This window comes from Phalangium opilio, unplaced genomic scaffold, assembly GCF_054372755.1.
Source record: "Phalangium opilio isolate 3A_F unplaced genomic scaffold, DU_Popi_V2 ptg000013l_1, whole genome shotgun sequence".
Classification (NCBI taxonomy): domain Eukaryota; kingdom Metazoa; phylum Arthropoda; class Arachnida; order Opiliones; family Phalangiidae; genus Phalangium; species Phalangium opilio.
The window spans coordinates 13,724,489-13,749,871 of record NW_028324148.1 but is presented as its reverse complement, the minus strand read 5'-3'; the positions used below and the strand labels follow the sequence as shown (position 1 = coordinate 13,749,871).

The following is a 25,383-nucleotide window of genomic DNA, read 5'->3' as shown; positions in this document are numbered from 1 at the left end:
ATGAGGATGTTGATTCCAACGTGAATACAATTACATTTTATGATATTTCTGTTGATACCAACGTGAATACAATTACATTTGATGATATTTCTGTTGATACCAACGTGAATACAATTACATTTGATGATATTTCTGTTGATACCAACGTGAATACAATTACATTTGATGATATTTCTGTTGATACCAACGTGAATACCATTACATTTGATGATATTTCTGTTGTAGAGTTCGTAACAGCAAAATACGATAAAGACGTGTTTGTGGCCTCATCTTTTGGAAGCCACCAAAGAAGAAAATGACTTCCTTTAGCAGGTTTTTGAGGAACGACAAAGTTAAATCGGAACTTTCTAGGCATATTTAGGGAAATTGACAATTCCCAAAATATGACTAGACAATGCACAAGTATTATTTATAGCTAAATAATGGTTTTCCTCGCGCAATAAAAAAAAATATTTTCGCCTAAAAATGTGTTTTTCTTGAAATTTGGTTTTTTACGTTTTTTGTGCCTTAGAACCAAAATATCACAAACAAATCTGGTATCACGTTAAAGCCTAGGAATAGGGCTATCGATACATTATAAAAACTAAAAAATCGAAGTTAACGCCATTGTAGGGTTTTGCTTCAAAGTTGACCCCCCGCTCTTCGAAATTTTGAAATTGACCCCTATTTGCGAGAGAACCGTTCAAGATAGAGACATATCGTTAGCACTATTGAACTCTACTGGTTATATTACCCTTTATCTGAAAATATTACAAAATTTGATCAAAATGCAAAAACGTTATTCAACATTATGCTTCGGGGTACGAATATGGTCATGGCGCACACCTAAAAACGTGACTTTTGTTCAAAAGCCTCTACTTTTGGTTCTAATTAATATTTTGGTCTAAAATTTGGGCTTTCACCATCAAATAGTTGATAGTTAACGTGGTTAAAATTTCATTAAGATCGGCCGACCCATGGTAACATGGTCGTTCGAATCGGTGTGGAATGACCCGATACTCAAAATTAAACGCTACTATCCAATAAATCCAATTAAAAGATGGCGGCGTTCTTACAGCGCCTTTTTTGCCAGGAAAGCTGAAAAACGTATCAGGTCCGTGCCTTTGAGGCATTTGACGTAAAACGGATAAAAGTTTGACAGAATGTCTTGGCTTTAACAGAAAAAAATTAATTTTTAAAGTCGACACTTCCGACATATCAAATCAGTATTTTAAGTTTTTACCCATTTGCCATTTTCGGCTTTCATACAGCTGACTAGCTGTTTTAACTCATGAACGGTAACGCTGTAGCTAGCTAGGACACCCATCATTTCAATAAGCAGGTCTTAAAAGTAATTAAATTAACGGTTATTAAGGCTTTTAATTAAAAATATTTAAAAAGAACATATTCAGGATACAATAAGAATATACTTAATACTTTATGTAATATTTTTGGAATTTACTTGGCGCCCTCTACTGTAATTAAGGTAATAATGGCGCCATCTAGTTAATACTTTTATAATTTGATAGTGGAGCCGATTTTAGGAGCTTTCTGGCGCCATCTAGTTAATACTTTTATAATTTGATAGTGGAGCCCATTTTAGGAGTTTTCTGGCGCCATCTAGTTATACTTTTATAATTTGATAGTGGAGCCCATTTAAGAGCTCTGGCGCCATCTAGTTATACTTTTATAATTTGATAGTGGAGCCCATTTTAAAGCTCTGGCGCCATCTAGTTATACTTTTATAATTTGATAGTGGAGCCCATTTTAAAGCTCTGGCGCCATCTAGTTATACTTTTATAATTAGATAGTGGAGCCCATTTTAGGAGCTTTCTGGCGCCATCTAGCTACACTTTTCATAATATAGGGCATTTTATTTTGAGAATTTTCATTAAATAAGGTAACTAGTTATATTTTGAGGGTAGGAAGTTCATTAGCGCCATCTATTGGAAATACGGTAATGCTGACGCCAAATATTGAAAGTAAGGTAATTATGGCGCCATCTATTGGAAGTTATGCAATGCTGGTACCATGTATTGGAAATTTAGGTAATGCTGGTGCCATCTAGGTGTAATTTTAAAAATTCGCGGGTTTTGGGGGGGCCTATTTCGGGAGTTTACTGGCGCCATCTATTGTAAGTACGGTAATTCTGGCGCCATCTATTAGAATTAAGGTAATTCTGGCGCCATCTATTAGAATTAAGGTAATTCTGGCGCCATCTATTAGAATTAAGGTAATTCTGGCGCCATCTATTGTAAGTACGGTAATTCTGGCGCCATCTATTAGAATTAAGGTAATTCTGGCGCCATCTATTAGAATTAAGGTAATTCTGGCGCCATCTATTAGAATTAAGGTAATTCTGGCGCCATCTATTAGAATTAAGGTAATTCTGGCGCCATCTAGCTATAATTTTCATAATATAGGTACAGAACCAATTTTGGAAACATCTTGACGCCAAGTACTGCATCTAATTACACTTTAAAAGGTTCCTAAAAGGTAAATATTTTAACCTCTAGATGGCGCTGTAAAGGGATTTGGGGGCGTTAACCATTTATTAAAGAAGTAAGAGATACATTTTGACGTTCTTATGGTATCCTGAATACGTTCTTCGTTTTTATTAATTCTTTAGTAATTACCAGCTACGACATCCTCCATATGAGGGAGTCGTTTTAAAATGTGCTCTATAAGAGAGACTTCGGTACAAGCTTGAAGATTTCGTAGACTTTTTCGTAGAATAGCAATAAATACACTCCATATTTCAGCCTAAATTTTTCAAATACGGTTTTAGTTTTTAGAAGGCTAAATCTCGCGTCATTGTGGTGGTGGGGATACGCGATGTTTACCTGAAGACTAGCGGGACAATGGTCCAATAGGTCTAGCATGTGAACTATGTTCTGGTTTTGTTGAATGACAAAGTTAAGCTCCATGTCAAATTCCCCTCCAACAAGCTACAAATATTTTATCAACGTTAATTTAATTTTAATTTTAATTATAATAAAATTAAGTCGCGAATTTGAATTTCTTTATTATAAGTAACACCTTAACAAGACAGGAAATAAATCTTAAAGTGTTAGTGACATAATTTTCGTCACCCACAAACTTAAAATGCTAAAAAAAATCCTTGAAAAATCTAGTTTATTATGATATGTTTACTTTTGTATTTGGTTTCGTAGAAATTTGTAAAATTGCAATCAAAGTTTTGTGTTTGGAAAAGGCCTAGTTAAAATTTTGTTTCGCTTGATGACGTAGTAAGGAGAAACTTTCACTCTAGATGTCGCTCACGTGACGCCTATAAGTGTCTCAGCGCCGCGTTAAGCCTATTTTATTCAGATTCGCGCGGCATTAGTAGACTCGGGAGTCTCGGGCGCGCGCGCTTGGCTTTTCCGCGAGATGCCGTGAGTGACGTAGCAAGGAGAAAACCCGCCAAAAATCTTCTCCGCAAATTTGCTTTTGCCCCCCAAATTTCAAGTTTTCAAAGTGTTTTTTCTGTGTTTTCCTTCATATTTAAATATTAATCAAGCATATTTTTGGAATCAGAAGAGTTTAAACTCTCAAAAAAGTAAGGTTTTCTTTAGATTTGAGATAATTTTTAAATCACGTCGCTATTCCTTTAAGAAATTTTGGGTTATGGCAATGGGAAGTGTCATACTTATTGGCATTATGTTACTTATGATACTACAGAACTTAAAAAGTGTATAGAGAAACGTGTAGAACTTCACTAAATTATACGATACATTTTTGAAAAATGTTTTCAACTGGTTTATACAACTTTTGAAAAATTGGATTCCCTGAGTTTTCCAGGTTTTTTCAAATTTATTTTCCTGAGTTTTCCAGGTTCTCTTCCATACAGTTCCCCAAGTTTTCTAGGTTTTTTCCAGTTTTTTTTTTCGCATATATTTCCCAGAGTTTTTCAGGATTCTTCAAATATATTTTCCAGGGTTTCTTCCCACATATTTTCCTCAGTTTTCCAGGTTCGTTACAATATATTTCCCTGAATTTTCCATGTTTTTTTACAAATATTTCCCTGAATTTCTCATGTTTTTTTACAAATATTTCCCTGAATTTCCCATGTTTTTTTCCAAATATTTCCCTGAATTTCCCAGGTTTTTTCAAATATATTTCCATGGATTTTCCAAGTTTTTTCAAACATATTTCCCTGGATTTCCCAGGTTTTTTCCCATATATTTCCCTGAATTTCCCAGGTTTTTTCCCATATATTTCCCCGAGTTTTCCATGTTTTTTCCAATATATTTCTCCGAGCTTTCCAGGTTTTCCCCTTATATTTCTCTGAATTTTCCAGGTTTTTTCCCATATATTTCCCCGAGTTTTCCCTTATATTTCCCAGAGTTTTCCATGGTTTTCTTTTCATATATTTCCCAGGTTTTTTCCCATATACTTCCCGAATTTTTCATGGGTTTTTCGCATATATTTCCCTGAATTTTCCAGGTGTTTTTCCCTATATACGTGGTAGTAAATACGGGAGTGGGTTTTTCTATAGTTGAAACAACCCCTTAAGAGAGCAAACTTACTTAAACCTCACAAATTTCCCTGAATTTTACTAAAAATTCTAAATTTCCCTGAGGTTTACTTTTTATCAATTAATTCTTTCCCCGAGTTTCCCAGGTTTGTATGAACCCTGTTCCAATAGAGTAATTTCTTTCCCATATACAGCAACGTCATAACCCTCTATCTCTTACCTTAGTGATATCCCCCACCCCTTCCCTTCCGGGGGCAAATAGTATTCTCTAGTACAAAGTTGCCCCTAACGTAGGGGATACACAGTTCACTCCCCCTCTCAACCGAAATTACTCTATAAATACACACAGAATATTAATATGCTTTTGTTAAGCAACTGGTCCCAAAACTTAGCAATAAATTAATCCTAATCCTTTACCTAAAATTAAACATTACAATAATTATCTATTGAAGAGATACCAACACTACACCAGCAGTAAGTTTACAGGTGGCTATAACCCCTATGCCTCAGCTCAGCAGCCCATAATATTACTGTTACATAAATTTTGTTCAAGGTTCATGTAGTACACTGGTATCTTTACTCATTCGTAGACAGCGGCCATTTTGGTTGGTTACTATACCACCGTGACCATCATAATTTCCCTTAATTACTACTACATAAAAATCTCATTAAGCTTAAAGTTACAGCTAACACCTTCCTCTAGAAAAAAGGTATTTTCTTTGTAGCATAAACACAATTTAAAAATATTTTAGACAATTATCATAATATATTAAAGGCTAGAAACAGAAGAAATGTGTGTTAATAATAATTCTTGCTTCAAAAAAAAAATTGCCTCAAATTTTTGGAACACACCCCCTTTAAAAACACTTGCTTTCAAAATTATTACTTTTAATAATCATAATTAAAAATGCTTGATCATGGTCTATTTATTCCGAAAATTGTTCTGCTTCTTTAATTTAAGGCGCTAACTATAGAATATTCATCTCTCATCAAGCGTAAACCACCAAGCGGAAGGTGTTCAATCATTTAAATCATTGCATATGTGAATATATTTCGAAAGGTTTACGTTACGCCTTTGCCAAATCAATAAAACTACTCTTAAGAATAGAAATCATTACTTAAATTAACGAATTTTCTCTTAATATTAAAAATAAAAATAAAAACGTCTACTTCGCCAAAGGGTTAAATTAAATAATTTTACTTGACTTGAGTGTCAGCCAAGGCTTAGGGCTTCGGCTTCAAATACTAATTTAGTACGAATATTTAGGCCTAATTTTGTATTTTAGTATTTAAACACATCAATTTTCTATTGAATTAAAATTAAAAATAAAAATAAAAACGTCTACTTCGTCAAAGGGTTAAATAATTTTACTTGACTTGACCTGTCAGTGTCAGCCAAGGCTTAGAGCTTCGGCTTCAAATACTAATTTAGTACGAAACTTTAGGCCTAATTTTGTATTTTAGTATTTAAACGCGTAAAATATCTAGGGTTGCGTGTGAAATTATGTTAATACTTACTAAATGAAGTACGGTATTAACGACTTCCTTATTAGAAACTTGTCCAACTTCAACCAACCCTATGAGGACGGCAAATTTTAGGTTGTCGTTGAGCGGCATTTTGATAACATCTTCGGGACGTTTAGCTTCCGGAACACTGGCTTCGATAATTTTCTCCATAATTTATATTAAACTGTTTAAACGCATCACAAAAAGGATAACACACTTTTCCCTAATTTGAAACATTCAACACGAAACGAAATTAAATGTCCAAAAACGCGAACAACTCGACCGCTTACTAGACGTCGCCATGTTTAAGTGATCGTCGGCGTTAATTTATTCGCCGCTAGATGCCGGCTTTCAAGGTTTTTAAAAATATGGAGTAGTAAAATTGGAGGAGTAACGAGAGCAATGGATCTTTTTGGATTGCGTCACGCAATTTGAGTGATCGAGTGTGCTACGGTCGGTTTATTTAAATTACAACTGGTAAATTTTCGTTAAATGTGACGAATGTAAAATTGACATTAAAAATTATAAAGATAAAATCATGAACTTAATGAATAAACTTCTTAATGACAATTTTTGGTTCTTTAAGATGTTAACGAAATTTACCTGAATACACCCCTTGACCTTGATACTGCATTTAGAACAACTACCTAGTAGTCTGGTAGTGGTACTGCATTTACAGCTAGCTAGTACTTTTCGAAGCGACAAGATATTAAGCTTCAATACTTTGAGAAGATTTTCAGCTTGAATACATTGACAAGATTTTTAGCTTGAATACTTTGACAAGATTTTCAGCTTGAATACTTTGACAAGACTTTTAGCTTGAATACTTTGACGAGATTTTCAGCTTGAATACATTGACGAGATTTTCAGCTTGAATACATTGACGAGATTTTTAGCTTGAATACTTTGACGAGATTTTCAGCTTGAATACATTGACGAGATTTTTAGCTTGAATACTTTGACGAGATTTTTAGCTTGAATACTTTGACGAGATTTTCAGCTTGAATACTTTGACGAGATTTTCAGCTTGAATACTTTGACGAGATTTTCAGCTTGAATACTTTGACGAGATTTTCAGCTTGAATACTTTGACAAGATTTTCAATTTGAACACTTTGACGAGATTTTTAGCTTGAATACTTTGACAAGATTTTTAGCTTGAATACTTTGACAAGATTTTCCGCTTGATTACTTTGACGAGATTTTCAGCTTGAATACTTTGACGAGATTTTTAGCTTGAATACTTTGACGAGATTTTCCGCTTCAACACTTTGACAAAATTGAAGATTTTCAGCTTTAATACATACAGGAATTTAGAAAATCGTCTAATTAAACACATTTACACCCGCAAATTTCGAAACTATTTGAAAATATAACTTATCCGAGCCTTGGCTTGAAATATATTGCTATATATACTTATATAAATATATATTCGGAAAAATGGCGGGCGATCTACTAAAGACAAATCAGGAAGACCGCCCGCCATTTTCCCGCGCATTCCTCCCCCATTTTCTAGCGTCCCACCCAACCTGAGTTGTTCCACACTTAAACTTAACAGGTCCATTTCTCTAAGATTGCAACAGGCTTAGTGTGGAAATCCCTTCATAGACAAAGGCTTAGATTATTATTATTATTATTATTATTACGCATCCCCCATAATCCTTGCAATAACCGAGAGGGGTAAGAGTTGTTCCACACTTAGCAGGTCCATTTCTCTAAGATTGCAACAGGCTTAGTGTGGAAATCCCTTCATAGACAAAGGCTTATATTAATATTATTATTATTATTATTATTACGCATCCCCCCATAATCCTTGCAATAACCGAGAGGGGTAAGAGTTGTTCCACACTTAGCGGGTCCATTTCTCCAAGATTACAGGCTTAGTGTGGAAATCCCTTCATAGACAAAGGCTTAGATTATTATTATTATTACGCATCCCCCCATAATCCTTGCAATAACCGAGAGGGGTTAAATAATTAAAAATCAATTTAGCTTAAAATAATTATTTAATTTCATTACAAAATGGTTAACAAAGAATACAATTCGAATTTTATTAAATATTAAAAATCGGTATATTATATATTGTTTAAAACAAGTCGTCGTCGGTCGCATCTATCTCCATCGCTTCCTGCGAATTATTATTTGGTCCTTCAAGATCACTTTCTTCAATGCAATCTTTCTCAACTTCTGGTTCCATTGTCTCTTCAACATCAGTGTCTTTACCACAATCTTTCTCAACTTCTGGTTCCATTGCCACTTCAACATCAGTGTCTTTACCACAATCTTCCTGAACTTCCGGTTCAATTTCCCCTTCAACATCAGTGTCTTTACCACAATCTTTCTGAACTTCTGGTTCCATTGCCACTTCAACATCAGTGTCTTTACCACAATCTTTCTGAACTTCCGGTTCCATTGCCGCTTCAACACGATCTTCCTGAACTTCCGGTTGCAGTGCCACTTCAACATCATTGTCTTGAACGCGAACGCGATCTTTCGGTATCTGTTGGTCTTTTTCAACTTCTTTAACAATTTCATTCGGATCCACCGTTATGGATTTTGTACAATCGTAGGTTTTGTAAATCCCGATTAAACGATCCGCTAATTCGTACATATTGTTTCTCAGTGAGATTACGATGAACTGGGCGTTTTTAGTTCGTTCCTGAAACGATACATTATCGTAAAATGTTACCCGCTGTTGTGTACATTAATGATTAAATTGAAATAAAGTAATCTTACTTTAATGTAATGTCCTACGATGGAGACATTACGGAAATCGAGGGCCGCGTCTATTTCATCCATAACGTAAAGAGGCGTTGGACGGTAGTAATGTAAAGCCATAACTAAGGCTAAAGAACTCAGGGTTTTTTCACCGCCTGATAAGTTGGATATCATTTTCCATGATTTTTTAGGTGGACGAACACTGAAAATATAAGAAAAGCCTTGAACTCAATTGGATTCTTCTCAATTTGTAGTACTCAACGTGATACTCTAGCTTTAAATTACAGTATTCGACCATGAAAGTTTAGTACTTGATATGATACTCAACATTCATAGTATAGTACTTGATATGATACTCAACATTCATAGTATAGTACTTGATATGATACTCAACATTCATAGTATAGTATAGTACTCGACGCGATACTCAACCTTCATAGTATAGTATTCGACGCGATACTCAACCTTCATAGTATAGTACTCAACGCGATACTCAACCTTCATAGTTTAGTACTCGACGCGATACTCTACCTACAAAGGGTAGTAGTACTCAACGCGATACTCTACCTTCAAAGTTTAGTACTCGACGCGATACTCTACCTTCAAAGTATAGTACTCGACGCGATACTCTACCTTCAAAGTTTAGTACTCGACCCAATTCTCTAACATCAAAGAATAGTACTCAAGGCGATACTCTACCTTCAAAGTAAAGTACTCGCCACGATACTCTACCTTCATGGTATAGTACTCGACGCGATACTCTACCTTCAAAGTATAGTACTCGACGCGATACTCTACCTTCAAAGTTTAGTACTCGACCCAATTCTCTAACATCAAAGAATAGTACTCAAGGCGATACTCTACCTTCAAAGTAAAGTACTCGCCACGATACTCTACCTTCATGGTATAGTACTCGACGCGATACTCTACCTTCATGGTATAGTACTCGACGCGATACTCTACCTTCATGGTATAGTACTCGACGCGATACTTTACCTTCAAAAGCATAATTAATACTCGACGCGATACTCTACCTTCAAAAGTATAATTAATACTCGACGCGATACTCTACCATCAAAAGTATAATTAATACTCGCCACGATACTCTACCTTCATGGTATAGTACTCGACGCGATACTTTACCTTCAAAAGTATAATTAATACTCGACGCGATACTCTACCTTCAAAGCGTAGTAGTACTCGACGCGATACTCTACCTTCAGAGTATAGTACTCGACGCGATACTCTACCTTCAAAGTATAGTACTCGACGCGATACTCTAAGACATATCCCTTACCTAAAAGTGATCCCATCTGAAAATGGATCCAAAGAATCAACCAATTCCAACTCGGCATCGCCTCCTTGCGTCAACATTTGATAAACTTCTTTGAGTTTATTGGTAATGAGCGAAAAGCCATTCATGAATTCATTCAACCTCTCCTTCTTTAATTGCACGTAATGTTGTCGTTTCGAGTCTCGAACCTCCGTTATTTTTTCCAATTCGTCAACCTAAGAAACCAATTAACGTTACCTTAATTCGCGGAACGTAAAAACAGAGGAATGAATGACGCGTACTTTCTCCAAATATTGTTTTTCCTTTCGACGGAAATTTTCAATGGCAGCCATATTACAATTTTTATCTTTCAGCATTTGTTCGGCAACTTCAATTTCGTATTTCAAGTCGTGTAAATTCAACTCTTCTAATTCTTCCTCCGTTAATTTCGGTAGTTCCGTGAAACAAGCGCTTTTATCTGGGTCATCGTCGATAGCGTCAACCACGTGGAGAGTTAGTTTTGAAAGCTGAAGTAAAACATTTCATTGCCTAAATACTTCATTCGTAAATTAAATCGTAGATTCTTAGCTAACTTTTACAGGTTTCCGCAACTATCAATCTTAAAACTCCCCGACTTTTAGGTACTAAAATTTGAAGTGACCCGACTATTACTAAAATAGGTAAAAAAATCCCCGACTTTTACCAAAATCCGAAAAATGACCCGACTTTTACCAAAATCCGAAAAATGAATCGACTTTTACCAAAATCCGAAAAATGACCCGACTTTTACAAAAATCCGAAAAATGATCCGACTTTTACAAAAATCCGAAAAATGATCCGACTTTTACAAAAATCCGAAAAATGACCCGACTTTTACCAAAATCCGAAAAATGAATCGACTTTTACCAAAATCCGAAAAATGACCCGACTTTTACAAAAATCCGAAAAATGATCCGACTTTTACAAAAATCCGAAAAATGACCCGACTTTTACAAAAATCCGAAAAATGACCCGACTTTTACAAAAATCCGAAAAATGACCCGACTTTTACAAAAATTCGAAAAATGACCCGACTTTTACAAAAATCCGAAAAATGATCCGACTTTTACAAAAATCCGAAAAATGAATCGACTTTTACCAAAATCCGAAAAATGACCCGACTTTTACCAAAGTCCGAAAAATGAATCGACTTTTACCAAAATCCGAAAAATGACCCGACTTTTAGAAAAATCCGAAAAATGACCCGACTTTTACAAAAATCCGAAAAATGACCCGACTTTTACCAAAATCCGAAAAATGACCCGACTTTTACCAAAGTCCGAAAAATGACCCGACTTTTACCAAAGTCCGAAAAATGACCCGACTTTTACAACAAAAAAAAAATACGAAAAATTCCCCGACTTTTCCAAAAAAAAAATACGAAAAATTCCCCAACTTTTACCAAAATTCGAAAAATAACCCAACTTTTACCAAAATCCAAAATCCGAAAAATGACCCGACTTTTACCAAAATCCGAAAAATGACCCGACTTTTACAAAAATCCGAAAAATGACCCGACTTTTACAAAAATCCGAAAAATGACCCGACATTTCCAGGTTATCCCTGACAAGCGCCAACCCTTTAGCTCTAACTTCACTCACCTTATCTTGGATGGACTTGATTAACTGCTTCTGCGTCGTAACTTCTCCGACGTACTTTTCCAATTCCGTTTTGGCGTCGATATGATTTTCTTGCAACGTTTTGGACTTCTTTTTAAATTCGCCCAAGTCATTGGATAAACCGCTAAACTCCTCTTCGATGGCTTGCCTTTCTTCTTGGGCCACTTTGTGCTCTTCCATGACCCTCTTGGCGTCTTCTTCGAGTTGTTTCAATTCACCGGCGCTTTTCGCGATGGTGGCTTCGTACTGCGTGATATCTTCTTTAAGGGACTCGATCTTCTCCTGGCATTTGATCATATTTCGTTCGGATGTTTTCGCCGCGACCGTACTCTTAGTTATTTCTTCTTGAACTGATTTCACTTTTTTCTTTAACGAACTAACGGCTTTTTTCGATGAGCCAATTTTTTCATTTGATATTTCCTTTATTAGATCTTGGACTCTAAGAAAATTCCAATCGGGAGGAGGTTAAATGCCATTGGATCGCGCGTTCTCCATTCAGAGGAGGTTAAATACTATTGGAACGCGCTTTCTCCAATCAGAGGAGGTGAAATTTCATTGGAACGCGCTTTCTCCAATCAGAAGAGGTTAAATTTTATTGGAACGCGCTTTCTCCAATCAGAAGAGGTTAAATTTTATTGGAACGCGCTTTCTCTAATCAGAGGAGGTTAATTCCACTGAAAACGCGCGTTCTCCAAACATAGGAGGTCAAATTTTATTGGACTACGAGTTCTCCAATCAGAGGAGGTTAAATTTCATTATAAGGGGCGTTCTCCAATCAGAGGAGGTTAAATTTCATTATAAGGCGAGTTCTCCAATCAGAGAAGGTTAAATTCTATTGGATCGCACGTTCTCCAATCAGAGGAGGTTAAATTCTATTGGATCGCGCGTTCTCCAATCACAGGAGGTTAAATTCTATTGGACCGCGAGTTCTCCAATCAGAGGAGATTAAATTCTATTGGATCGCGCGTTCTCCAATCAGAGGAGATTAAATTCTATTGGATCGCGCGTTCTCCAATCAGAGGAGATTAAATTCTATTGGATCGCGCGTTCTCCAATCAGAGGAGATTAAATTCTATTGGATCGCGCGTTCTCCAATCAGAGGAGATTAAATTTCTATTGGATCGCGCGTTCTCCAATCAGAGGAGATTAAATTTCTATTGGATCGCGCGTTCTCCAATCAGAGGAGATTAAATTCTATTGGATCGCGCGTTCTCCAATCAGAGGAGATTAAATTCTATTGGATCGCGCGTTCTCCAATCAGAGGAGATTAAATTCTATTGGATCGCGCGTTCTCCAATCAGAGGAGATTAAATTCTATTGGATCGCGCGTTCTCCAATCAGAGGAGATTAAATTCTATTGGATCGCGCGTTCTCCAATCAGAGGAGATTAAATTCTATTGGATCGCGCGTTCTCCAATCAGAGGAGATTAAATTCTATTGGATCGCGCGTTCTCCAATCAGAGGAGATTAAATTCTATTGGATCGCGCGTTCTCCAATCAGAGGAGATTAAATTCTATTGGATCGCGCGTTCTCCAATCAGAGGAGATTAAATTCTATTGGATCGCGCGTTCTCCAATCAGAGGAGATTAAATTCTATTGGATCGCGCGTTCTCCAATCAGAGGAGATTAAATTCTATTGGATCGCGCGTTCTCCAATCAGAGGAGATTAAATTCTATTGGATCGCGCGTTCTCCAATCAGAGGAGATTAAATTCTATTGGATCGCGCGTTCTCCAATCAGAAGAGATTAAATTCTATTGGATCGCGCGTTCTCCAATCAGAGGAGATTAAATTCTATTGGACCACGAGTCCTCCAATCAGAGGAGGTTAAATTCTATTGGACCGCGAGTCCTCCAATCAGAGGAGATTAAATTCTATTGGACCGCGAGTCCTCCAATCAAAGGAGACTAAATTCTATTGGACCGCGAGTCCTCCAATCAGATGAGGTTAAATTTTATTGGACTACGATTTCTCCAATCAGAGGAGGTTAAATTTCATTATAAGGCGAGTTCTCCAATCAGAGAAGGTTAAATTCTATTGGATCGCACGTTCTCCAATCAGAGGAGGTTAAATTCTATTGGATCGCGCGTTCTCCAATCACAGGAGGTTAAATTCTATTGGACCGCGAGTTCTCCAATCAGAGGAGGTTAAATTCTATTGGACCGCGAATCCTCCAATCAGATGAGGTTAAATTCTATTGGAACGCGCTTTCTACAATCAGAGGAGGTTAATTCCATTTGACCGCGAGTCCTCCAATCAGAGGGAGCTTGAACCTGTACCCAGCCCCATCTAACGTTGAACCCAACTAACTACCTTACTTAATTACCTTTCAACTTCCGCGGAAACCTCTCCAGCAGCTTCACTTGCGGCGTCAAATTCTGTTTAGCAAAATACTAATAATTTAAAATCTTGCAATACATTTTAATATTGAATTTATTAAAATTAAAAAGGGGCGGACCTTTCTGAGCGGCATCTATTGGTTTTTGCAATTGTTTAACTTTATTCTGATCAGGTTGAGCGGCTGCCACTCTTTCTTGTTGAGCGTTAATTTGTTTCTCAAGCTCAATACGTTGAGTGTTTAAAACTTGAAGTTCTCTTGTGTCTGAATTTTAAAAATGGCGACGATAGTTAGACAATTTATTATAGGACTCGCAAATACTCTGGCACGGGCGATAACACGTAATGTCACGTGATTAATGCATATAATCCTTAAGAACGAATTAACTAGCACATATGTAGAGTAGTAAAAAAGATATCCCGTTAGCTACGGCTTATGCAAAGCGCGCTAGCATATAAATTTAAATAATTGGTTAAGCCTTGGCACATGCATCGGGAATAAGGTGGATTCTACGCAATCCTGACTGACTGATAACCAACGCCCAGCCCAAACCGCTTGCCCTAGAAGGCTGAAAATTAGCAGGAACGTTTCTCATAAGTAGTAGGCGCGTACTAAGAAGGATGTTTTTCAATCCGCCGCCATCTTAAAAAATGGCGCCCAGAAATGTAAAAAAATCTTCTCTATGCAACAAAGTCCGGGCGCGTTTCAACCGATTTCGCAAATATTTAGTACACTGGCTTCCTTTAACCTAAAGACGGGCTGAATGGTCTTATGGCTTCGATTTGTCGCCATCTTTTTAAATGGCGCCCAGAAATGTAAAAAATCTTCTCTATGCAACAAAGTACGCGCGTTTCAACCGATTTCGCAAATATTTAGTACACTGGCTTCCTTTAACCTATAGACGGGCTGAATGGCTTTTCGGGTTCGATTTGTCGCCATCTTTTTAAATGGCGGCCAAAAACTTAAAAACCCTTCTTTATGGAATAATGTCCGCGTGAAAAGTAATAAAAAATGCATCCTGACGGGCTGACGGGCAACACCGAGTGCCTTCGCTCCTAGGGGGCTACAAAAATATTAGTCATCTACCCATTCTTTATACCATTTTGATGGTAGTTCTTATTACACGCGAGGGACGCCGCGAGTAACAGTTAGTCACTTAGAAACTAATGAATTCAAGTATTTGCTGAACAATCAGGGGATTCCTACCTTTCTGCTGATTTTGTTCCATTATTTTGAGATCCCTCTCGATATTCCTGATAGATTCCTCCAAATCCCGTCTTCGCATCCTCAGCTCTTGAATTTCTCTTTGATAAGCTTCCAAGTCAACTTGTAAGGCACTGACGTCAAAGCTGGTATCCATATCGTGTCCAGCTTGTCCAACAACGGCGGTCTTTCCCATCATCCCGCTACGTGGTCGTCCACCGCCACCGGTCATTGTACCCTCCTTATCAATCAATTCGCCTTTAAGAGTGACCACTCGGTACCGAGTTCTACCGTAAGCGATACGCGTCGCCTGATTCATGTCCTGGGCAACTAACGTGTCTCTTAGGGCGAAGTAAAAGGCGACTTTAACTCGATCGTCGTTAACTCTGATTAGATCGAAAAGACGTGGGACGTTCTCGGGAGTTTCGATTTGTTCTTGAGCACGTTGACGTAAATTTTGGATCTAAAATAGTTAAAATTAACTAAAATATCTTTAACTAATGCCAGATCCGTATTTGCCACGAATTAGCAATACATATTGTTTTGTGCTTAATTTAGCAATAAAGCAAGAAAACCGTCGCTAACTAGTCTAAGAAATGCTAAAAGATGTAGATCAGTGGTGTGAGAGTACTCTCGATAAGTTCGAGTATCGACCCGAGTACTAGTTAAGCTTGAATATCGACCCGAGTACTCGTTAAGTTTGAGTATGGACCCGAGTACTCGTTAAGTTTGAGTATGGACCCGAGTACTCGTTAAGTTTGAGTAATGCTAATAGATGTAGAAAAGTGGAATGCGAGTACTCGAGTTAAGATCGAGTATCGACCCGAGTACTCGTTAAGTTTGAATATCGAGTCTAGTACTCGTTAAGTTCGAATATCGAGTCTAGTACTCGTTAAGTTCGAGTATCAAGTCTAGTACTCGTTAAGTTCGAGTATCAAGTCTAGTACTCGTTAAGTTCGAGTATCAAGTCTAGTACTCGTTAAGTTCGAGTATCAAGTCTAGTACTCGTTAAGTTCGAGTATCGACCCGAGTACTAGACAAGTTTGAGTATCGACCCGAGTACTCGTTAAGTTTGAGTATCGACCCGAGTACTCGTTAAGTTTGAGTATCGACCCGAGTACTCGTTAAGTTTGAGTATCGACCCGAGTACTCGTTAAGTTCGAGTATCGACCCGAGTACTCGTTAAGTTCGAGTATCGACCCGAGTACTCGTTAAGTTCGAGTATCGACCCGAGTACTCGTTAAGTTCGAGTATCGACCCGAGTACTCGTTAAGTTCGAGTATCGACCCGAGTACTCGTTAAGTTCGAGTATCGACCCGAGTACTCGTTAAGTTTGAGTTTCGACCCGAGTACTCGTTAAGTTTGAGTATCGACCCGAGTACTCGTTAAGTTTGAGTTTCGACCCGAGTACTCGTTAAGTTCGAGTTTCGACTCGAGTACTCGTTAAGTTCGAGTTTCGACCCGAGTACTCGTTAAGTTCGAGTTTCGACTCGAGTACTCGTTAAGTTCGAGTTTCGACTCGAGTACTCGTTAAGTTCGAGTTTCGACTCGATACTCGTTAGTATCATATTAAAATACTCGAAAAAGTTTCTAGTAGCTTTTTAACTTCTTAAATATTCGATTCCAAAGCTTATAAGTCGATCCGAGTACTCGACTCGATCCTAGTTAGTATCATATTGAAATACTCGAAAGTTTGTAGTAGCTTTTTAACTTCGTAAATACTCGACAAATACTCGAATCCAAGGCTTATAAGTCGATCCGAGTACTCGACTCGATACTCGTTAGTATCATATTAAAATACTTGAGAAAGTTTACTTTCGGGTTGCTTTTTAACTTCTTAAATACTCGACAAATACTCGAATCCAAAGCTTATAAGTCGATCCGAGTACTCGACTCGATACTCGTTAGTATCATATTGAAATACTCGAGAAAAGTTCGAGTTGCTTTTTAACTTCTGAAATACTCGAAAAATACTCGAATCCAAAGCTTATAAGTTTATCCGAGTACTCTACTCGATACTCGTTAGTATCATATTGAAATACTCGAAAGTTTGTAGTAGCTTTTTAACTTCGTAAATACTCGACAAATACTCGAGTCCAAATCTTATATGTCGATCCGAGTACTCGACTCGATACTCGTTAGTATCATATAGAAATACTCAAGAAAGTTTCGAGCATCTTTTTAACTTTTTAAATACTCGAATCGAATTGGGGCTTATAACTTTAGCAGACGATGTGCTCGTGAGCAAATAATTTGAAAATAACCGGTTTAATGTTTAATTGAACTAGTTAGATATTAGATAAGGGAACATCTTCGTCATTTTGTAGTCGATAAATACTCGATAAGTAAATATTTGGAAAGTACTGGGCATAACTCGTGGAGATTTGTGAATAATATCCCCATACCAACCACCCAACACACTGAATGAACATTACCTTGTCCAGCGCTAAGAAATGTCCAATTCCGAGATTATTATCTTTCAAGTACTGAATACAAGCTTGTCCAGTGTCCACTGTATCAATTATATAGTGATCCAACATTCCGGACGCCGATGATATAGCAACATCATATTTTTCATCTATACCTCCTAAATCACCCTATTAAATGAATGAAAAAACCAAAGATTTTCATTTTAGGCTTCGCGTCCCATAGAAAAAGCATTGGCGTTTTGTTAGTCCAGTATCTCGAAATACTTAAAAACTACATCGAAGTTAGGCTTCGGAACACTTTCATATTAACAAGTAACTATTAAAGGTGTGCCTTTTCAAGTTTCATCAAAAACAATTAACTCTAAGTATGTTAATTTAATTAATTTAAAGTTATATGATCTTACGAGTCGCCCAAGAATTCCAGGAATAATTTTCTTATCTTTCAACATCATTAAGGTTTCGTAAAGTCTGCCTCTACTCCTTGTCGACTGTTGATTGGATTTGGCTTCCTCAACTTTCATCCTGTCACTACGTATCTGTACATAATGATTTTTGTGAAGTAATTGTCACAAGAGTTCAAGGTTTGTTGACCTTTGACCTATGGTACCCCCACGCAAATGCAATTACCTTTTCAGCTAGAGCAGCCTCTCTGTTAATAACTTGTTCAAGTTCATTTCGTACTTCTTGTAATTTCTGTTGCGTTTCGGGAAGTGTTCGTCCGATTAAAGTGATATTCCTAAAGGTTGAAATTAGTATTAACGAGAGAAGATCATGCATGATTAAATTTGTAATTCCGGCTATTTTGCTAACAATGATTCGAACAATAGATGGCTACTGCAGTTTAAACCATATATGGAGGTATCGTTACATTATGAACATCGTAATTCGGATGTGATAGCCCTATTTCTTCACTTTCCGAAGATACTAAATACTTATTGTTGCAACAATCGGGGCTCGAGTAACTAGCTCCACTTTGGAGTTTTATAACTCTGGTTCTATAAGAGATGTGGCGAAATCTTTTGAGTATGTAATAACCGAGGGGGTAGACGCTCTAGATCTCTGTGTACACCTGAGTTCAGCTTGGACAGTGCATTGAGTTCAAAGCCTTCGGAACTCACAGTTCAGCTTTGACAGTGCATTGAGTTCAAAGTCTTAGGAACTCACAGTTCAGCTTTGACAGTACATTGAATTCAAGGCATATTGTACACCTGAGTTCTCAAGTGTCTACCCCGTCGGTCATAACCCAGGCCTACTTCTTCCCTTTCCAATGATACTCGAGGTTACTTATTCAATCAGCAAAAAGTACTTGGGTCGACAACAACTCTTATCAATCGGACTGTCGGTCCACAATACTTCATGTCCGAGCCATTGATTATTCAATGCGCACTCGTGTAAGAATAAAGCGGCCTTCAAGTAGACTCAAAACTAACTTGTCCAGCGACAGTCGGAATATTTTATTAGAGTCACTAAACCGACTCAAAACTAACTAGTTGAGCAGCAGTTAGAAAAAGAGATGCGCGTCACTAAACCAACTAATATGCAGCAAATATATTTAGTGGGTTTAGGGACACGCCTCTCCTTTTCTAACTGCTGCTCGGCAAGTTCGTTTTGAGCCGGTTTAGTGACCCTAATACAATATTCCGACTGTCGCTAGACAAGTTAATTTTGAGCCCACTTGAAGCCCGCTCATGAGTACTCAATGGCATGGACATGAAGTATTTTGGACAAACAGTCCGATAACTCTACTGATCAGATTTTTTGTCGGCCCGACTGGTTTTTGGTTTTTGCTGCTGTGGATTTATGTTACGCGTCACTACACCTACTTGAACACGTGCAGGCAATTTAATCACCCACCTACAGTCGTTATTTTAATTACTTTCCAGTAAAGCAACTCGAAATCGAGCAGCCAACAGACATTTGGCGACTATAATTATATTTCTACGTCAGTAGGCCTAAATCGTCTCATTACTTGGAATAGGCCTATATAAAAAATATCCCGCTCGTCGACTTTAATTGATGGTTTGAAGACCTTTACAATTAACTGTCTGTACCGACAACAAACTGACTACAAAACGGATAAGAAATGCTACTGGGGATTTGCAGAGTGTTATAACTCTGGTTCTATAAGATTACTTCAATCAGGGCTCGAGTAATTAAGCAAAATACTTAAAGGGAGGGTGAAGTAGAAAATCAAGTGATTTTTTATCGATTCTTCTACTAATTATAAGACCAGTCTGCATAGTCAAACATTCAGGAAATACCAGCTCCGAATGGTTTTAAAATTCAAATTAGGTTCAGATTTTAAGAATAATTTGAAGTATCCCCCTCCGACCAATCGCGTAACGCCCTGCCTTTTTATTAACAAAATTCTCGTGGCACGTTCCATGCCGAATGAAATTTAGCGCGAGATTTGATAAAATTCGCGCGCGACGTGATAATCGTGGCGCGAGACATGGAACGTGCAACGAGAATTTTGTTAACAAAAGGGCAGGGCGTTACGCGATTGGTCGGAGGTCCTTCTTTAAAATTATCCTTAAAATCTGAACCTAATTTGAATTTTAAAATCATTCGGAGCTGGTATTTCCTGAATGTTTCACTATGGAGACTGGTCTTATAATTAGTAGAAGAATCGATAAAAAATCACTTGATTTTCTACTTCACCCTCCCTTTAACAAAGACCAGCTTAACAACAAAAACATAATTACTTCTCTTTATCTTCAATATCCTTGGAGACTTTTTCGAAATTCCGTGTAAAATTATCCAATTTCTCTTTCTCCTTTTGTTCAGCGCTGAGATAGACATTCAACTCTACTTTAAGAACGTCTAATCTTTTCTTGGTGGCATCAACTTTGTCTCGTAAACCAATCAGCTTGCTCTGATGGACATCTTTCTCTTCCTGGAGGACTTTGGTCTCTTCTTTCAAAGTTAAGACAACTTCCGCTAACTTCTTCTCTTCAACGGCTAATTTTTGTTCCAATTCCTCTTTCTCTCGTAAGAGTTTAGCGTTTGCTTGCTCAACTTTATCGGGGAGATCACGTAACTCGATTAATTTCTCTTCTTCCGTTACTAATTGAGCTTTGGAAGATTTTATTTTGGATTTAGCGTGTTTTAAAGACGCGCGGAATTCCATGTCTTTCCGTTCCAAGTTAGTGAACTCTTCCTTTTTGGATTCCGCTGTTTTGATGCATTTTGCCTAAGGAAATTCATTTCAAAGTTGAAGCAGAAGCAGTTTATTGGACAATATAATTCATCCTTCACGCTTTGCGCGTGTTTTTTTGCGCAGATTGAGTTACGGCGAAAATATGTTATTGGTTCAACAGAATTAATTTTGTGTGTGTGTTTTTCCGCGCAATTTCACGTGAGCTTATGTGCAAGAATTACTACGAATTCGGGCTATAACATATAAACTATCCACGAACTTTCCGAGCGTAATCTCGCGAGTCGAGTACTCATTAGAATCAAGTCGAGTACTCGTTAAGTTCGAGTATCGAGTAGAGTACTCGTTAAATATCGAGTATCGAGTACTCGTTAAGAATCGAGTATCGAGTACTCGTTAAGAATCGAGTATCGAGTACTCGTTAAGAATCGAGTATCGAGTCGAGTACACATTAAGAATAAAGTCGAATACTCGTTAAGTCGAGTATCGAGTAGAGTACTCATTAAATATCGAGTATCGAGTAGAGTACTCGTTAAATATCGAGTATCGAGTCGAGTACTCATTACGAATACTAGTTAAGTTCGAGTATCGAGTCGAATACTCGTTAAGTTCGAGTATCGAGTCAAATACTCGTTAAGTTCGAGTATCGAGTAGAGTACTCATTAAGAATAGAGTCGAGAACTCTTTAAGTTCGAGTATCGAGTAGAGTACTCATTAAGAATCGAGTCGAGTACTCGTTAAGTTCGAGTATCGAGTCGAATACTCGTTAAGTTCGAGTATCGAGTCGAATACTCGTTAAGTTCGAGTATCGAGTATCGAGTCGAATACTCGTTAAGTTCGAGTATCGAGTCGAATACTCGTTAAGTTCGAGTATCGAGTCAAATGCTCGTTAAGTTCGAGTATCGAGTAGAGTACTCATTAGGAATAGAGTCGAGAACTCGTTAAGTTCGAGTATCGAGTAGAGTACTCGTTAAGTTCGAGTATCGAGTAGAGTACTCATTAAGAATAGAGTCGAGAACTCGTTAAATTCGAGTATCGAGTCGAATACTCGTTAAGTTCGAGTCGAGTACTCGTTAAATTCGAGTATCGAGTCGATATTTGGGACTCGACAAATACTCAGAACTAAAATTCAACCTAATATAGATAATCATTAGGAGATTCTTTTTGATACTCGGACTCGTCTCGAAACCGAAAAAAAAAAACGGGACTCGCACACCACTAATTAAATCGCTCATTTCGTCTGCTACAACAAAAAACCATTCTCGCAACTACTGTACAAAGCAAGTGCCACTTACCACTAGCTTCTCTTTTGATTTCAACTCCTTGTGTCTTTCATTGAGATCATCCTTTATTTTGGCCATTTGCTCCTCAACAAGATCGAGTTCTTTCTTGGCCTGATCATAATGCTCGACTGATTTCACGAGTGAAACTTCGGCTCTGTATTGTTGCACTTGCAAAAACTTATTCTTGAAGGAAGTTATCTTGTTCTCAGTCTTTAGAAATTGAACGGCTTCGTTCCTCGGACCTTCCAAGTCGTCTTTCTCTTTCTCAACCATCTTTACGCGATTAAGCATTTCCGTTCGCTGCTCGCTAAACTCTTCTACTTGAGTCGCTAACATTTCAATTGGTTTTTTGAATCGATGCGTGCCAATTATGTCTTCTAAATATTCGAGCATTCCCGAATCGTGTTCGGTTTGAGCTTTGGCTTTCATCATCGCGATTTGTTCCACCTCCCCCTGGTGTCAAAAATTAGAACTACATTTATATTTTTTTTAATTTTTAAAGGGGATTTCTCGCTAGTCCATTTAAATAATAATTAGGTATTCGCGAGTCCACCAGTCCCTTTAAGTACTCGGACTCGCAACCTGTTCTCCGAGAAATTTGCAGGTACTCGCGAGTCCAAGCCAGACTACTTGGACTCGCAAAACTGTTCTCCGAGATATTTGCGGGTACTCGCGAGTCCTACGCAAGGCTATTAACACTACTCGCCGAGTTCATTCCCCCCCCCCATATGAGAGTGTGATAACCTATAACGCATGACATTCCACAGTCTGTGACTTCGTCGTCATTTGTCTGTGCAGGTGGTCTTACACAAGGCAAGCAAAGGTTAAGATATAGGAGTGTCTATTAGGTCTTTTGTGATATTTTCATTTTTAGTAAATAAGGGACTATTTTTAATTTAGACTCAGTCATTAGACTCGGTAAAAATCTTGGACTCGCACTGGACTCGATTAACAATTTCTGTTTTCCAGTTTTCCACTACCTAAACATGAGGACTCTACGAGTCCCGTTTTTCACTATTTGCACTTCGACTCGCAGCCTAAAATGGAGCACTCGGCAAGTCCAGTTTTCTACTATTTGCATTTGGACTCGCAACCTAAAAATTAGGACTTGACGAGTCCAGTTTTCCACTACGACTCTCAATCTAAAAATGAGGACTGAGCGAGTCCAGTTTTCCACTACTTGCACTATCAACCTAAAAATGAGGACACAGCGAGTCCAGTTTTCCACTACTTGCACTATCAACCTAAAAATGAGGACTGAGCGAGTCCCGTTTTCCACTATTTGCACTTGGACTCTCAATCTAAAAATGAAGACTTGGCGAGTCCAGTTTTCTACTGCTTGCACTTGCAATCTAAAAATGAGGACTAAGCGAGTCCAGTTTCCCACTACTTGCACTTGGACTCGCACCCCAAAAATTAGGACTAAACGAGTCCAGTTTTCCACTGCTTGTACTTGGACTCGCGACCTAAAAATAAGGACACGGCGAGTCCAGTTTTCCACTACCTGCACTTGGACTCGCGACCTAAAAATAAGGACACGGCGAGTCCAGTTTTCCACTACCTGCACTTGGACTCGCAACCTAAAAATGAGGACACAGCGAGTCCAGTTTTCCACTACTTGCACTTGGACTCGCAACCTAAAAATGAGGACTAAGCGAGTCCAGTTTTTCCACTACTTGAACTTGGACTCGTAAAATAAAAATCAGGACTCGCCGTGTCCCGTTTTTTACTACTTGCACTTGGACTCGCGACCTAAAAATAAGGACACTGCGAGTCCCGTTTTCCACTATTTGCACTTGGACTCGCGACCTAAAAATGAGGACTAGGCGAGTCCAGTTTTTCCACTACTTGCACTTGGACTCGCGACCTAAAAATGAGGACTAAGCGAGTCCAGTTTTCCACTACTTACACTTGGACTCGTAAATTAAAAATCAGGACTCCGCGAGTCCAGTTTTTTCACTACTTACACTTGGACTCGCACACCTCTATTAATAACAATAAAAAAATGATCATACTTGAAGTATGAGAAAGCGATTATGATCCAAATCGATTCCCTGCGACCGCAATAATCTCCCCACATCTTTGAACGTCACCTCCCGATCATCGATCAAATAAATCGATTTATTATTTTTAAAGGCGACTCTCGAGACTTTAAACTGCGTTCCGGGAACGATGGTAAAATCATCACCGTCATCAATAATCTTCTCAAATTTAACGGTAACAGTGCATTTTTGAACATCAGGAAATTTGCTACTATTGTGAATTAAAACTGAGATATTTTTCGATCGAATTTTTTGGGCTCGATAACCGAATACGAATAACATCGAATCGATAATATTGGATTTTCCACTTCCATTTGGACCAACAATTGCCGAAAAACTCTAAAAAAAATTATTTTAATTGCTTATAATTAAAGACAGTTGCTTAAAAAACTGCCTGACGTCATACTTTATGAAAAGGACCCAACGTTTTCTCCCCCGCATACGATTTAAAATCAATATTTTCAATATAAGAAATGACCAGACGCGGTCCCGTACAATCATAGGTTAGAGCGGGAGGGGGTGGTGGAGGGACGTATATATCCCCAATTCCTTTAATTAATTAATTAAAATACAGCTTAAATTTATTTAATCTTGACAATTAATTATGTCAAATTAATTAATCTCACGTATTCCTCCTTCGGCTTCTTCCAATTGTTCTTCTAAACCCAAAACTTCGGCATCCGGATCTTCATTACCTTCCGAAGATAATTTGCTTTGATTCGCAGCACTTTTTCTGCCTCTAGTTCTAGAACTATTCATTATTCCCAAAAACTTAAATTAATTAACTTATGTTTTACATAAATAATTAAAATTATCTGTTTAAACTTCAAAGATTTAAAACGTGCACAATTCACGTAACAACTTGCAGGTTCGCGCCAAAACAGCAAGTTTTTTTTTAATTTATTTTGTTTTGTCCGTTAAAATCGTCTGCTCCTGCTCTAGCACGGGCTGCATGCAGGGCCGGAAATAAGAAATATTTCTTTTAGGACAGTGACCCTCCCCCCTATTTGACTGATAAAGTTATTGGACATTGTCCACTGGAGTGTGCAAAAATAGGGTCGCATCTTCATAGTCAAGCTATCAAAACTTTTTTGGTCTAAATGTCCAGTGACCCCCTTAGTTTTTAAAAAAATTATGGGACATTTCAAAATTTTATTGGACAGTGTCCAGTGTCCTGGCTTATTTCCGGCCCTGGCTGCACGGTGACGGACACTAGAGCATAGCCTACTAGATCACGCGGCTCACGAACTTAGGATACTCTCGCTATAGAGAGCTTTCAGATGGGATAGTAGTACGTCACACCCTCCCAAGTCTTACCATT

At 37.9% G+C, this 25,383-nt stretch overlaps 2 protein-coding genes across 6 annotated transcripts in view; both read right to left on the bottom strand.

Moving 5' to 3' along the window:
* The window catches only part of rg (A kinase anchor protein rugose), a 165,267-nt gene extending 158,983 nt beyond the window's left edge, over positions 1 to 6,284 (bottom strand). For all 5 annotated transcript variants that reach the window (XM_089864700.1, XM_089864703.1, XM_089864701.1 and 2 more), the window contains exons 1-5: positions 5,975 to 6,284; positions 2,823 to 2,927; positions 2,616 to 2,742; positions 1,223 to 1,323; positions 1,056 to 1,151 (exon numbers count right to left, since the gene is read on the bottom strand). In XM_089864700.1, coding sequence (XP_089720826.1) covers positions 1,056 to 1,151; positions 1,223 to 1,323; positions 2,616 to 2,742; positions 2,823 to 2,927; positions 5,975 to 6,133 — 588 coding nt within the window. In that variant the 5' untranslated portion in view covers positions 6,134 to 6,284. The remainder of the gene's footprint in view (positions 1 to 1,055; positions 1,152 to 1,222; positions 1,324 to 2,615; positions 2,743 to 2,822; positions 2,928 to 5,974) is intronic.
* A 1,664-nt stretch (positions 6,285 to 7,948) lies between these two features.
* LOC149709343 (structural maintenance of chromosomes protein 4-like) lies at positions 7,949 to 24,983 on the bottom strand. Its single transcript, XM_089864705.1, has 16 exons — positions 24,689 to 24,983; positions 24,469 to 24,611; positions 24,036 to 24,401; positions 22,033 to 22,473; positions 20,286 to 20,773; positions 18,208 to 18,316; positions 17,985 to 18,116; positions 17,587 to 17,748; positions 15,155 to 15,614; positions 14,069 to 14,212; positions 13,937 to 13,988; positions 11,593 to 12,049; positions 10,255 to 10,479; positions 9,977 to 10,188; positions 8,698 to 8,881; positions 7,949 to 8,620 (listed from the first exon to the last, which is right to left on the bottom strand). Exons 1-16 carry the CDS (start codon positions 24,819 to 24,821, stop codon positions 8,048 to 8,050), a joined length of 4,281 nt encoding a protein of 1,426 aa, XP_089720831.1. The 5' UTR covers positions 24,822 to 24,983; the 3' UTR covers positions 7,949 to 8,047.
* Between the last annotated feature and the right edge of the window lie 400 nt (positions 24,984 to 25,383).

Excerpts from the sequence above, each read along its gene's own strand:
- LOC149709343 (XM_089864705.1), bottom strand. The coding sequence starts at position 24,821 with ATGAATAGTTCTAGAACTAGAGGCAGAAAAAGTGCTGCGAATCAAAGC. Across the intron at positions 20,774-22,032 it reads AATCAAAAGAGAAGCTAGTG|GCAAAATGCATCAAAACAGC; the intron begins GTAAGTGGCACT and ends GAATTTCCTTAG. Across the intron at positions 10,480-11,592 it reads TCAAGTCCATCCAAGATAAG|CTTTCAAAACTAACTCTCCA; the intron begins GTGAGTGAAGTT and ends GTTTTACTTCAG.